The sequence below is a fragment of the Oratosquilla oratoria genome, chromosome 25 (assembly GCF_046742065.1).
Source record: "Oratosquilla oratoria isolate Oo_2021 chromosome 25, ASM4674206v1, whole genome shotgun sequence".
NCBI lineage: Eukaryota > Metazoa > Arthropoda > Malacostraca > Stomatopoda > Squillidae > Oratosquilla > Oratosquilla oratoria.
This window is the reverse complement of record NC_134801.1, coordinates 15,219,953-15,235,595: the sequence shown is the minus strand read 5'-3', so window position 1 is coordinate 15,235,595 and position 15,643 is coordinate 15,219,953. Positions and strand designations below refer to the sequence as shown.

The window sequence follows — 15,643 nt, the reverse complement described above, 5'->3', positions numbered from 1 at the left end:
TTTTGTTGTTTTATTATGATTTTTTGTTTTATTTGACCAAATGACAAGACATCTTGTCATCGGAGTTGAATAGGTTAAGCAGTTCACTCTAAGTACCTCCCTACCTTCTGCCCTTTTCCTCTTTTTCCACCTATTCTCCACTCTCAATTTACCTTCCACCAGAAAATGATTTGATATTCCCCTCTCTCTCCACTAAGAACATGTACATCCTTAACTCTTCCTACCATACTCCTGGTCACCACTATATAGTCCATTAATGCTCTATCTGCCATCCTTCCATCCACCACCTTCTCCCATGTGTACTCATGTTTGACTTTCTTCCGAAACACTGTATTTGCTATCATCAACTCTCTAGAGACATCTCCACCATCAATTCTCCACTACGATTTTTACCTGGAACTCCATATTTCCCAATCACTCCGTCTATTGGTTCGTTTCCTACCCTAGCATTAAGGTCTCCCAATACTGCTACATTGACATTCCTCCCTAATCCCTCTATGTACTCATTTAAATCTATCCATAAAGCCTCCCTTTCCGCCACACTCTTCTCACAACCAGGCCCATATGCACTTACAAAAACCCACATCTCCCTTCCCAGCTTCACCTTCATTCACATCAACCTTGAAGAAACCTCCTTCCACTCCACTACATGCTTACCTATCTCTTCACTTACTAGTATAGCCACCCCTTCTCTCCCTCGTCCCCTCTTCACTCCTGAGAACCTCCCAACTACACTCCCAAACTCACTCGCCACTCCCTTTCATTTTAGTTTCACTCAAAGCCAACACATCCATCTTTCTTCTCACAAACATACTGCCTATCTCTTCCCTTTTACTCTCATCTGTACCACATACATGCACATTAAAAGACCCAAACCTTAAGGTACTGGTTGGAAAACTCCCAGACCCTCTTATGCCTTTACTTTTTTTTAGGAATGTCTCCTTTAGGGCTATAAGTGGCAGGACTCCTAATCCCATCCCATTTTTTTGTCACCTCTTATGACTCAAGTGAGAAGACTTGGTAGTAGCATTCTTTTCCCCCACCACAGAGTAGGCAAAAAAAAGGAAATGAATATTCAGAGAAATGGTACAGGACAGTAACAAGGGGTTGGAGGAGAGCATAACAGAGGGACAGTTGTAGTATAAAAGTGTCATTTCTCTATGAACATAGTTTTCCTCTATCACAGACAAAATGATGTGTGGCTCTGGTCCGTAGGGGCACCCCATATAGACCCTAAAGTATCAACTGCATGGTACTTTGCCACAATAACATGCAGCCAATACCCCAGACAGGAAAACTGAAAAATAAGGACAGTAAAATAATGCAAAAAGATCAAGATACTATTTTTGCATGGAGCTAAGAATGAGAAATGAAGTTCAATATCAAAATATGCAAAGTATTGGAAATGGGCAATAACAGCAAAAAGCCATCCTTAATCTATACCTTGGGAAAAAGAACCCATTACAAAAGCAAGAGAGGAAAAACTTGGGAGTGTTGATAAAAGACAACCTGTCACCTGACAGACAACAGGATTATGGGAGAAACATATGGACTACTGCAGAAGATTAAGGTGGTGTGCCACTATATGGGTAAAGGGATGAAGAAACTCAGTAAACCCTGATATGTCCAAGACTCAAATACGTGTCACTAGTATGGTCCTCACACAGAGTGAAGGATATAAGCAAGATTGAGAGAATACAAAGTGCAGCAACCAAACTGCTCTCCATTGAAGAGAAAGAGGAGATATGATTACAGATTCAGGTTACTAAAGGCGATAGATTGCACTGATAGAAGAGATCTCCTGATTAAAGATGGGAGGTCATGGAAGTAAATCATAAAAGACCATATGTTGAAAGGGTGTGAAGAAATACAGTTTTCCATATAGATGCATTAATATGTGGAATAGCTTAGAAGGTGATATAGCCTAAGCTCAATCACTACATGTTGAAATCTAAATATGATAATTGTAAATCAAAGATTTAGAGTAAGTTGGAACCATACATGAATTGTTTAGGTATGTTAGAAAATTAGAGAATAGGTGATGGGACCCAACGAGCATTGATCCTTTCCTGTAAACTACAATTAGGTAAATACCTATAGTGATACATAGGATGAACCACGGATGGGTACTTGCATGTCGCAGTCCTGCAATATGGGCAGTAAAGCTACCTAGTTTCAAAATCTGTTAACCACTTCCATATGGTGATGCCTACGTAGGCGGCATGAGGAGCAAGTGGGTACTCGATGATGCCGACGTCGCCATCTTGATTATATTTATTGTAGTCGTACCTACGTAATTTCCATTCTCTCTAAACTGGCTTCATCAGTTTTCTATGGTTATCAAAATACATGGGTGAAAGAGAACGAACGATTGAGCACTGACTTTATTTTTTATAATGCAATTATTATGACGCAACATCGCACATCGGGCAGCTAATGCTGCCAGACGTGCGATGTGCCCCGGAGTGAAGAGGTTAATAGCCCTAGAGCCTAACACTATCTTCAGACTGGACCCAAGAGATCCTTCTATCAATTTCAACTGTATTTCTTACACTTTTTCACACGTGGAGAGCTGACATTCAGTGACTGATCCCCTCCCACTACTACTTTCAGCTCATGACATAGAAATAGTACCACACAAGTATTGAAAAGACAACAGTCCAATGTTCCTTCACAGAGCAATCTGTGGGATGTTCCGAGAACCCCTGCCAGCCCCACAGTTCCAATTAGTGAAACCCATAGTAACAGTCAACTAATTAAACCAATGATCCACAAGATCCTTTGTATCTCTGACATTAACTTCTTCAATACAAGTCAAATTCTCACGCGCAGCATTGGATGCCAGAGGTACAATGATTGATACATCACAATAATCGCGTTATGAAACAAAATCACTGCTGTATTACTCATTCTCTTCCACTGAGTAACAATAAACACAGAAAACATGATCAAGCCAATTCACAGAGTTCTGGGGTTACTCAGCTGCAACTACAAAATATAATCAAGACACCGACACCGGCATCCTTGTATCCATTCGCACCTCATGATGCCTATGTAGGTGTCAACATATTGATGAGGTTAAGTGGTAATTTATATGTATATTGATGAGGTTAAGTGGTAATTTGTCATCAGAAAATATGAAACCATTTATACTTACCAAAAAATACTATAAAATAAGTTTTCTAGAATAGGTAATCACACATGTTGAAGAAAAACTAATTTATATTTGATGTCACACTTACCTTACAAATCTATATGATGTTGGATATGTAATATACGCATAACCCCAGAAGAAGTAAGTGAGGGACAGAGCACAGCCAAAGAATGTTTCCACAAGTCTGCGTTGTATACTAAGAAATCCCGCACACGTGGGCCCTCCATTGCCTGGAATGGTGCCATCCACACCCCCATAGCTCCAATCCAATATGTTCTCCACACTATAGCGGCCCATTCAACTTCTGAAACAAAGGTCATAATATAAAGAAATTCTTCCCTTTAGTAAGATGCACACTAAAGTGAATAAAACTATTTGGCATCAGCCACAATATAATCTACAGAGTATGTAACCATAATAAAAAGGATAAAAAAAATTAACCTCTTCACTAGTGATACACACAATACTAAATAATTCTATCTTGCATAATCAGATCACTAAAGTGTATCACTCTAGTAAAGAGGTTAAGAAAAATTATTACAAAACTTAAATTACAATACATTATAACTGCAGTGTGTATGTACAAAGACTTCAATCACCTTCCACCCTACAGGAAAGTGACAAAGTTAAAGCAGACATTTGTTCCCAAAAACCCACATACACCACCCCAACCATCTTGGGGATGAAAGGTAGCCCCCCTTCCCACTGCTTGGGTTAGATGCAGTGAAGCCAGGCACATCTGAGCTATCACAGGGCCTAACAGCCAAAGCTGGGAAATGGTTCTAGTGCAATTCCCCAGGGCTCAGTTTTGGGTCCCTTATTGTTCATTATGTGCATAAACGACTTGGACAATGAGATTAATAGTGATGTTAATAAGTTTGCGATCAACACTAAAATAGAACACCTAATTGGGTACAGACTCGGGCAAAAATTTGTGCTTTTTGATGAAATGAACCTTCTGCAATGGGTGGCACTCACTTGTTTGGTGATAAGGGAAGGTGCCCATTGCTGATTAAAAAATAACCCTTATCAATTATTTGACACTGTGGCGGCACCCCAGCAATGAGGCTTTTACCCATAAAAGCTGATACAGGCACAGAAAGAAGGAGAGAGAAAAACAGGCTCACCATTGTAACATTCAACAGATACTAAAGTGAAAAAGGATTATTTCTATTTTAAATATCATTATAAACAAAGACTTTGAGTATAATTTATATATAAAAATCTTTAGAATGTTATATCAGAAAATAATTCCAGTCATAACATATGAAACCAAAGTATGTTGTACGAAAAAGTTCAGACATCTTACTGAAAACTTTGAAGCGCAATTACTCAAAACAAAGATTTTTGAGTTTCAAATATTTGGGAAATTTAAAAAATAATCAAATTTTCTTCAAACTTACCATGCTAACATATGAATGTTGTGCCTTTCTCATTTAAGTTTTGATAAATGATTAAAATAATAAATTATATTGCTAGAGAGAATTTTATCAGAAAAAATGCTATCAGTGCGACATCACAAAGTCATGCATTTTATGACCTATGTATATCTTGATCTATTAAGATTTTAGGAAAAAATTAAATTACACGCTGTTTGTATGGTATTTGAGATCTTAGATGCAAAAGCAGGTTAGTCTAGGTAAAGTATTAAGATCAGAAAACATTTGTGACATCATCAATGACATCATATAGACCGACGGATGAAGAGATGGACATACGTTGTTTAAATGCTCATGGAATATGGAAAATAATAATTTGACTATACTGTAAAAATATCAAGTCGATTAAAAAAAAAAAAAAAAAATTATATATTTTTCTATCAGTCCATCTGATCCCCCTTAACCACACCACCACCTCGAAGCTCTCTCCCAAATTCTCTGGACCCTATCGTATCACTGGACATGAGTCAATGGACAAAGTCAAAGCACTCTGTTTGTATGATCTTATGGAGACTGTTTTGCACAAAGATCATATCAAAAGAGTTCCCCATGACCTCAACATAGAGACCATCCCTTCACAGACCCACATTACCCCTGAAATAGAGAAACATCACCAATCCTTATGAAAGGGATGGAAATTCTCGAGAGACGACTTGTTAAAATGGGACAGAAGAGAAACAAGAGGACATGAAAAGAAGCTAAAGAGGGACAATTACAGAAGAGACCTGAAAAAGAATAGCTTCCCACATAGAGTGATTGATGTCTGGAACAAACTAAATGGAGAAACAGTGAGTGCCAAAACTATACACGATTTTAAGAATAAACTGGATGGGGAGAGATACAAAAACTGGTCACTAAATATAACTAGGTAAATACATGCCACAAAATGGTACTCCAATGACTTCCACAGTCTTCACGGATCTCCCGAGGGGTAAATCCATTATCTTTGCAGTGACCCAAGCTGCCAACTTTCCAGCCACACCCTAGCGAACAATAGACTCAGCGCATCTTGGGTCAAGCCACCTGCAGCCCTCTGCTTGAACACCAGCGCTGGACAAAAGGAGATGACCTTCAACATACAATAGAATCAGCGACTAATCCGGTACCTCTCACCGTGTCGCTCAATCTCATACAACCAACCTTTCAAATATTCTACATCCAAATATGGCAATGGCCTACTTATACCATGTTTTAGCAACCCTGTAAATATGTACATTCTAATGATTCTGGCAGCTCCCTGGAGGTTTGGACTGAGATTGCCTTGTATTTGTAGGCCAGAGAGCTGTCTGGCACATTAAAAACAACAATCCCAGACTTATTTTTCACCCAATGTAGAAGTTAAACTTACACTCTACACATATATATATTATATATACACATACATATACCAAAGGCTCTTCCCCTTTACAAGGTAGCCAAAAAACAAAGGCTTAAAATCAACTCCCATAAATTCCATCCCCACATACTCCACTCCCATCAACCCTCCTCCTTCCCTCTTATCTTGGCTCCTCCTGGATGAAGGGTCACCCCTGCATCTCACCCACTACCCTGGGTCAGAAGCAATGTCACAAGACACAGCACATCCACAGCAAGGCCACTTCATTAAATCAGCAACCCCCCCTCTCTATCCCCTCAAGCAGAAATGGAGAAGACGGGGAGAAATCTCGTCGGGTTGCATAAATTTATTTTTCACATATACTCCCTCACTCCTATCCCCCACCCACTCCCCCTCATGCATCACAGCATCATCCATATACCTGTACAACCATTCTCCATTCACTCTTATCTTCTGTCTTCTCCCGTCCTTCCTCAACAGACATTCCCTTCTTTCCCAATGCCTCTTTTACCCCATCCACCCATTTCATCCTTGGTTGCCCCCTCATGTTCACTACTTCCACCTCTGCCTTGCACAACTCTTTCACTTATCTTTCTTCACTCATTCTTTCTATGTGTCCAAACCATCCCAATACTCTTTCATCAACCCTATCTCCCAACTCCCTTTCCACCCCCATTCTCCTCCTCACCTCCTCATTTCTCACCCTATCCAGCCTATCATATTTCTCAGGCATGAAAATGATAAGTACACAAATCTTATGAGCCCTCATACCTACTCATCTCTGCATCACACAAGCACAATTGAATGCATGTACCTAAAACTACACCAGTAGCATACTACTCAAATATATATATATATACAACTTTTCACCTGTACCATGTAACAAATCCATGTATAACTACATTCACACTCAGATCACAAAGCAAGCACTCCAAAATCAGCTGCCAAACATCCTATACCAATCACCTCCCAACTTTAGTCTCACAGAAAAATCCCTTTCAAGCAAAGCAAGAACCACACTTGCATGACTATGTTCAGGTCACAAACCATTAATACGATAATACCAACACAGAAGACAATGAGTACCTATCTTACATTGCTCCTAGTCAAACCCACACATAACATTTCTTCCCTAAGTGACTTGTGGGCCAATCTGGTGGCCGTTGCTAGTTACCTGGGAGTTGTGGGTGTCCTGCAAGATAGATCTAGGGCAACAGGTTGATTGAATGACTGGGAAGACACTTTGAACTGATGTTTATGTTGATTTAGTGTGGGACTGTCCCCATGTCACTAGCTTTTAATAGGAGTGGAGCAGTTGCTGGTTGTCAGTTTCCCCTATGTGAAAAGGAGGAAATAAAGTTAAAGTTGACAGAGACCTTGAGCCTGGTCCAGAGACTGTCTGTCAGCTGCATCTCCAGATGGAGGTATGTTGATGTGTTTTATGAAAGGGCAACAGGGAGATTATTTTCTCCAACATCCATCTTGCATAACCTATCTTATGTAAGGACCCAGCTTTGGTCCCTGGCCTAGTAAATAAATTTTATGCTAACTACTCTTACATAATGGAATTAATTTAACAAACATTTGTGACTCATATCTTAAACTAAAAATTTTGTTTGAGACACTACCCACCTGTCCAGCAAGAGTAATGAGACACTTGGGAAATTGATCCTGGACATGAGTGACACACAAACAGGAACCACTGTTTCACCCTTCCATGGAGTTACATATCAATTAACATTCCTCTACACACACTCTGCATAGAAAAAAAATACCAGGCCTTCAAATAATTGTTAAACACAGAGCTTCAACAAATAAGCACACAAATACATAGGAACAGAAAAATAAACAAATCAAGCCAAATGTCATATCATAGAATATGCTGACATTACTGGCAAAAATCAATGCATTTATACAATATGAAAATGGGCTTGCTCATAAAAAATAATCAAAACAGATATAGCATTTAGAAGTTATGAGAGAAAGAAGCATCAAGGTAAGACTGCATGTCAGAGCACATCTTGCATGCCAAAGGCCTTCACTAACAAAAATATTACCTGTATGGAATAGTGACTATATGTTTTATGCATTCCATATCTTAGAGATTTTAGTGACATCACACAAACCAACTCACTCAGCATTCTTTTGTGACTGGCAACTAATTTCCACTCAAAATATTATTACAATCACTTTAGACATCTACACTCTGTTCTGCCATCCTCCATCAGTCTTTTCTTTATCACCTCTACAATACAATTTTGGTGTGATACTATTCTCCTGGATAGAAGCAATGGTAACTGCTGACAAAATAATACAATTAGGTCACCTGTTTCACAATTAATTGGTTATGAATCATGTCCACAAACATAAAAAAGTGTCGTACAAATAACTAAACCAATAGGAAAAATAAAAATCTGGTTCTAGGCCTCCGCCTAAAGTCATCCTTTTACCCTATCCATACACAGTCAATAAACTGACCAGTTCATGTATTACACACAAACCAAAGCATGCACCCACCCTTCACCCATTTGTTTTCCCTTTTATCTTAGCTACATGTGAATGAATAGCATCCCTACCCCCTCCTCACTGCCTGGGTTAAAAGCAATGCAGCATGACACAGCACCTCTACAGCACAGCTATACAGGGATGTGGCTTATTTCCCTAATGTTGATCCCACTCACAAGGTTGTCTCCATAAGAGACAATTCTCGATGGAGTAGATGAAGGGGATGCCCAAGGAACTTATGTTTGGGGCAAGTTGATCAAACCTGTTCAGAGTTCTTTGGAGTGGGAAGGGTGGCTGCATGAGAGCTTGGTCAGAGATCATGGGGACTGCCAATTATGTGAGCGAAGTAACATACCGCCTGGCATGAATGATATATACCTAACCAACTCCATTCAACTCCCTCTAATATCAATCCACTAACATTTGTCCCCTTTTCCTTTGGACAGAGTTGGATGGAAGCTTGACAAGTGTTCCAGCTACCTTCAATCAACTCAAGATCTTCACCATACCAAAAAGCAATACAACTACCCTTCCTCTATAATGAGGTTGTTACCTGATTATTACCTGAGGGGCCAGTACCTGGTCTCTGATTGATTTATGAAATTTGGCTCGAAGGCCAAGCGCCGGAGCCGGTAGGCCATTCAGCGCTACCTGGTCTCTGGATCAGACCCAGAAACTCACTCTATCACTTGTATCTATCTCTCCCTCCTTTATTCCTGTTTTTTCTTTCTTTCTTTTTCAAATAAGGGTATATACAAGTTCCTGCCTCTCTACACCTCCCAATACCCAGAGACAAAGAAACCAAACCCAGGCATAAATGCCTTATATGTACAAAACCAATAAGCTGCACACACATCTATCAAATGTGACACACACCAGTCTTGGTTCCACCTAACATGCAACATATATAGAAAGACTGATATCAGTAAAATCAAAAATAGATTATCTATGGTAGAAAGAACAATTAAGTTAGACTGGAGAAAAGTGACTAGTTCGGGGTTCCAAAGGGTATGGTTCTGGTACCTGAAATGTTTATACTGCATATGATATAATGAATGGAATAGCTATGCAAAGTCATCAACAGATTATACAAAAAATGAAGAGAATAATAAATAGCTATAGCAAGACCTTGATAAGGTTTATGAATAGTGCCAGGAGATGATGAACTTCAATACAATTTATCTATATACCAAAGGTTCCTTCCCCCTTATATGGAAGGTTACCACTTCAATACAAACAAATGTACAATCTTAAAACTGGAGAAAAAGAAAAAATTATAACAAAAATAATAATAATAACCTTTTATATACCAAGAGGTTTCTTCTTCATTATTAAGGAGGTAGACAATCACGGCATGTCCCCACCCCTCACCCATCCCCCTCCCATCCATGATCCATCACCTATTTGTTTCCCTTTTATCTTAGCTCCTTGTGCATGACAGGTCATCCCCATCCTCCACCAACTGCCCAGGTCAGAAGCAATGCACCAAGACACAGCACATCCACAGCAGGACCAGCCACTTTATTTACACAGCAATCTCCCTCCCCATAAAACACATTTTAGCAAAATCAGAGAGAGATGAGGGTGTTAGGCACTTATTGATCTGGTTAGGCTATGTTAGGTCAGGCTGGGTTAGGTTAAGTTATGTATCACAAGATATAATCAACTGTATGATGTACATCCCAGCAACACTCAATTGTACAATCTCCACCCCAAATACATGTGTGGGGGGAAATCTATAATTTAATCATTTATCCCATTTATTTATTAAAAGCCTAAGGAATTCAAGAAATGATGGCAATGTCTCAATTCACCAAGGTTTGGCTACAATGAGATTGCTTAACAGACTAAAATCACCATATAGTGAAAATAGTAGTGAGGAGATACAGGTGTAAAGGAAAAAAAATATTTTTATCTTCTCATATATTTTCACTTTATGTTCTTGACGACTTATTTTTCCTTAAATTGTTTAAAATAGAAATTCACCAGCAACAAATATCAATACTTCCACTGTTCATGGCAAAAATTGGAAAAAATAATGAATCAAGCAGCGTAAATATATCTTTAAGACAACAAAATAGTGGGTAAGTAGGTTATGCTTGCCCTAACATATGGAGGTTGCCAAAAATATGGTCATCTTTGAGACATAGTGTCCCTCATGACACTGATTCACTAATATCTGGCCCTAATAATTAATCTGTGGTAGACTACTTGCATGCAGAACAGTAAAACTTTATAGGAATCACAAGCAAAAACTAACCAAATGCATACCAACACAACTTACTGGGTTCTGTATAATAACCATACCCTGAACTCAAAATTTCAAGAGCATTAACGAGTAAAACTTTAAAGCATGTCCACACCAGTGGAGGCTGGGACAATTCATCTAAAAATTAGTACTAAAGGGCAGAATAAGAGACTTCATGGTGGCATATGTAGCCCCCCCAAGACAAAGAGCTTGGAATGAAACTGAATATCATGAAATCTTGTTGGATACAGCTGTTTAAAATATATATATATATATATATATATATATATATATATATATATATATATATATATATATATATATATATATATAAAGTACTTATTGGAGATTTTAATTGCAGTGAGGTCAACTGGTAGGAATGGGAAGCAAGCGACAAAGCAGATTCCTGGGGAAATACCCTGTTTAATATAGCAGTGAAGAATACCCAGTGGGTAAAGGAAGTGACTTGGGTAAAAGATGACATTCCCACAAGATAAGATCTGTTACTAACCAAAGAGCCAGACATCATTAGCTCATTGAACTACCTTTGCCCCATAGAAAAAAAGTGGCCATGTCACAATTGAGTTTCAGCAAGAGGATGGGAAACAGAGCCAAGGAATAAATCACAAAGGCAAAGGAGACTCAATTTTAGGAAAGCAGATTACTTAGGGTTGAAAAAATTCTATGAAGAAGCAAAATGGAATGAATTCATAAATACCACAGGAATAAGGAGGAAATCGAAAAATTTTCTTGATATTTGCTACCTAGGAGTGAATAAACATGTGCCAAAGACTTGAAAAGGAAAGAAGCAAAAACAGGAATGGTTACTAAAAGTGCGAGATAGCAAAAAAGACCGGAGATGTGACTTGCGGAAGATGGAGGAAGAGATGAAGCAATAAAACAAAAGCTTACAAGCAAGCAAGAATTGACTATACGAGAATTTGCACAGAGGAAGAAAACAATTTTGAAAGAGGTCTTGTAAATAAATGCAGGTTTATAAATGGCAAATTAAGACACAGGGGAGTGTGAGAATCAACACCATGCGAGATCGAATCCTTTATTTGTATGACATTTCGCTTGTTACAGCTTTTTCAAGTACAGAAATATGGCAAACACTCTGAGTACATATAGGCCAACGGGGAAGGATCTGGGAGAGGTTCTCAGGGAGGGGTGGGTGGTGGGTGGAGGGGCGGAGTGGGGGTGTGAGAAGGGGACGGGTGGGACTTGGTGGAGATAAAGGAGGACATTTCGGACAGTTTGTTGAAGTGGACTAAGGGGGACATTTCATACATTTGTATAATGCGGGTAACAGATGGATGACGGGTGGGACTTGGTGGAGATAAAGGACATTTCGGACAGTTTGTTGAAGTGGTCTAAGGGGGACATTTCATACATTTGTATAATGCGGGTAACAGATGGATGATAGGAGGGGCGATGTTGAACATGCCTCTGTTCTGCTCAATGGTTTTGAAGCTTTTAATGGTAGCTGCTTCCAGGCATTTCCTCCTCACCCTGTCTGGTTCACTAAAAAGAAGCTCTGCGTTATCCCAATCCATCAGGTGGTCGTTGGTGTTCTGGTGGATAACACAGGCGTTGGTGGTGATGTTGTTCCAGGAATCGTAGCGATGCTCCCAGATCCGGGTCTTCAGGTCACGGGAGGTCTCGCCGATATACTTTATCACATCCAGCACAGGGTATGCGGTAAACACCAGCATTTTTTCCCCACAGATCGTCCCGGCTGTCACTCCTTCTAGAGAGCTCTTTGATAGTCCTGCTGGACTGGTCCACTACCTGAATGTTGCAACGCCCAAGTGGCTGGGTGAGGGTGGTGGTGACACTGCTGGCTGGAAGGATAAGCCTCCTAGCTGGATCTTTCGTTGGTTCCCGCCCTTCCATTATTTTGAGTGCCTTTTTCTTGCACTGGTGGATGATGCACTCTGGATATTTTAATTTCTGAAAGACCTCCTTTATGTGCCTAAACTCGTCCTCTAAAAATTCAGGGCTACAAATTCTGAGAGCTCTGAGGTAGAAACCTATAACTACACCTTTCTTAATACTGAGGTCATGGTGGGAAAGGAAGTGAGTCAAATCGTCCTTATTGGTTGGTTTCCTGTAGACTGTAAATTTTAAAAGATTATCATGTTTGATGATAAGGGTATCCAAAAATGGAAGGGAATCATTGACTTCTTCCTCCAAGATGAACTGGATGGATGGCTCAACCTTGTTCAGTGCCGCTTGGAGTTTGGGGATGTCAAACCGTCTGGGGGAAATTAGTAGTACAACCACTCCTCGTTTAACGATGACAATTGGGACCAGCGCGCCGTCGTTAACCGAACTGGTCGTTAAGCGAAAGTGTATACATATACGTACATGTACTGTATGTACAATGTCCAGCAATACATGTATCTTTATTTTCGTGTATTTTCCCTCTTTTATACAGTACATTAAAGCTTTACTGTTTATTTATGGTGGTTAGGTTCCTGAAATTACCGTATATGACCAAATCCGCGTATGCCGACATTCCATATTGAATATCGGGGTATTTTTTTAGTTTCGACCATGGGCGCAATATAGCAATAGAAAATTAATTATTAATTTTGTAAATTAAAATGTATCAACGTAATATGCAATTTTGTGGGTGGAAATGAAAGTAAAAAATACCATGCTACAAGAAAATATGCTAATGAACGAAGTCGGTAGCATAGGATCGGGACGCCATCTTGTCGTCTGCCAACGTCTCTCACGACGACGACAACGAGGACGAGCCGGATGACATTTAATTTGCAGGTAATGCTTTATCAAACACAGGTTAGGTTGGTTTAGTTTAGGTTAGACGAATTTATCATCCTTTCATTTCTTCAACATCAGCATCTATCATAACATGGTGTACCATTCGTCCGACATGACTTCGTTACTTACGAAATTTGTTTTAGCACCTTTTTTTTCCGCTCACAAAATTGCATATTACGTTGATACATTATAATTTACAAAATTAATAATTAATTTTCTATTGCTATATTGCGCCCTTGGTCGAAACTAAAAATTTACCACTACCGGTATATACTGTACCCCAGGTAGTTTTTTCAGCTTGCAGGATGATAATGTAGACCTAAGCTTCAGAACACTTTACCTCACAGGTAATATCCACCGTACAAGTTCATTTATAACATCATACAAATTTGCCTCAGCCAACTTATTTATCGTACACGACGTCGTCACTTCGGGAGATTTACGTTAAACGAATGTCATAAAGCCCGTCGTTACTCCGAGTTGTCATTAACCGAGTAGGTCGTTAAATGAGGAGTGGGTGTATGTCATCCACATAGCGAAGCCATACTACGTTGTCAGGAACGATATCTGAGAAAGGCCCTGCTTCTAGAAATTCCATGAACAGGTTGGCAAGGACAGCGCTCAAAGGAGAGCCCATGGCCATGCCAAACCTTTGGTGAAAGTAAAGGTGTAGTTATAGGTGAAAGTAAAGGTGTAGTTATAGGTTTCTACCTCAGAGCTCTCAGAATTTGTAGCCCTGAATTCTTAGAGGACGAGTTTAGGTAAATAAAGGAGGTCTTTCAAAAATTAAAATATCCAGAGTGCATCATCCACCAGTGCAAGAAAAAGGCACTCAAAATAATGGAAGGGCGGGAACCAACGAAAGATCCAGCTAGGAGGCTTATCCTTCCAGCCAGCAGTGTCACCACCACCCTCACCCAGACACTTGGGCGTTGCAACATTCAGGTAGTGGGCCAGTCCAGCAGGACTATCAAAGAGCTCTCTAGAAGGAGTGACAGCCGGGACGATCTGTGGGGAAAAAACGCTGGTGTTTACCGCATACCCTGTGCTGGATGTCATAAAGTATATATCGGCGAGACCTCCTGGGACCTGAAGACCCGGATCCGGGAGCATCGCTACAATTCCTGGAACAACATCACCACCAACGCCTGTGTTATCCACCGGAACACCAACAACCACCCGATGGATTGGGATAACACAGAGCTTCTTTTTAGTGAACCAGACAGGGTGAGGAGGAAATGCCTGGAAGCAGCTACCATTAAAAGCTTCAAAACCATTGAGCAGAACAGAGGCATGTTCAACATCGCCCCTCCTATCATCCATCTGTTACCCGCATTATACAAATGTATGAAATGTCCCCCTTAGACCACTTCAACAAACTGTCAGAAATGTCCTCCTTTATCTCCACCAAGTCCCACCCGTCATCCATCTGTTACCCGCATTATACAAATGTATGAAATGTCTCACTTAGTCCACTTCAACAAACTGTCCTCCTTTATCTCCACCAAGTCCCACCCGTCCCCTTCTCACACACACCCCTTCCTGATAACCTCTCCCAGTTCCTTCCCCGTCGGCCTATATGTACTCAGTGTTTGCCATGTGTCTGTACTTGAAAAAGCTGTAACAAGCGAAACGTCGTACCAATAAAGGTTTCAATCTCACACGGTGTTGATTCTCACAGTCTTGTCAGCTTTGGCCATTGTGTTTCACACAGGGGAGTAATCACAAAGTCAATAGTGGGTGGTGAAATCTTTGAAGAAACCTCAGCTCAGGTAGAAGTAATGAATGAAAGTTTGAAAGAAAGTGAGGGGAGTAAAAAAAAAACAATTTAGAAGATATACTGTAAATATGGAAGTTGGGGAATGGGTCAATCCATTGGGAGCATTGGATGTGACAAAAGCTTCAGGACCCAATGGGATCTCAAACTGGATACTTAATCTCTTGAATACCATGCCTATGTATGCACCATGAGGTGCAAGTGGGGTATGAGAATGTCAGCATCGGCTTCCTGATTATATCTATTTTGTTGTAGCCAAGTGACCTCCATATTCTGTGAACAGGCTTGATCATGCTTTCTGTGACATATCTATTCAGGGTGAAAGAGAACAAGTATAACAGCAGTAACTTTATATTTTGTAAAGTGCATTATTGTGATGCATCATCGAACGGCA

The 15,643-nt window shown here is 39.9% G+C and overlaps 1 protein-coding gene across 10 annotated transcripts in view; it reads right to left on the bottom strand.

Moving 5' to 3' along the window:
• The window catches only part of LOC143038832 (transmembrane protein 164), a 128,981-nt gene that overhangs the window by 101,617 nt on the left and 11,721 nt on the right, over window positions 1–15,643 (bottom strand). For 3 of the 10 annotated variants that reach the window (XM_076208440.1, XM_076208429.1, XM_076208431.1), the window contains exons 2-4: window positions 7,562–7,685; window positions 7,104–7,264; window positions 3,243–3,458 (exon numbers count right to left, since the gene is read on the bottom strand). In XM_076208440.1, coding sequence (XP_076064555.1) covers window positions 3,243–3,451 — 209 coding nt within the window. In that variant the 5' untranslated portion in view covers window positions 3,452–3,458; window positions 7,104–7,264; window positions 7,562–7,685. The remainder of the gene's footprint in view (window positions 1–3,242; window positions 3,459–7,103; window positions 7,265–7,561; window positions 7,686–15,643) is intronic. The other 7 variants (XM_076208433.1, XM_076208436.1, XM_076208439.1 and 4 more) reach the window with 5 other exon arrangements.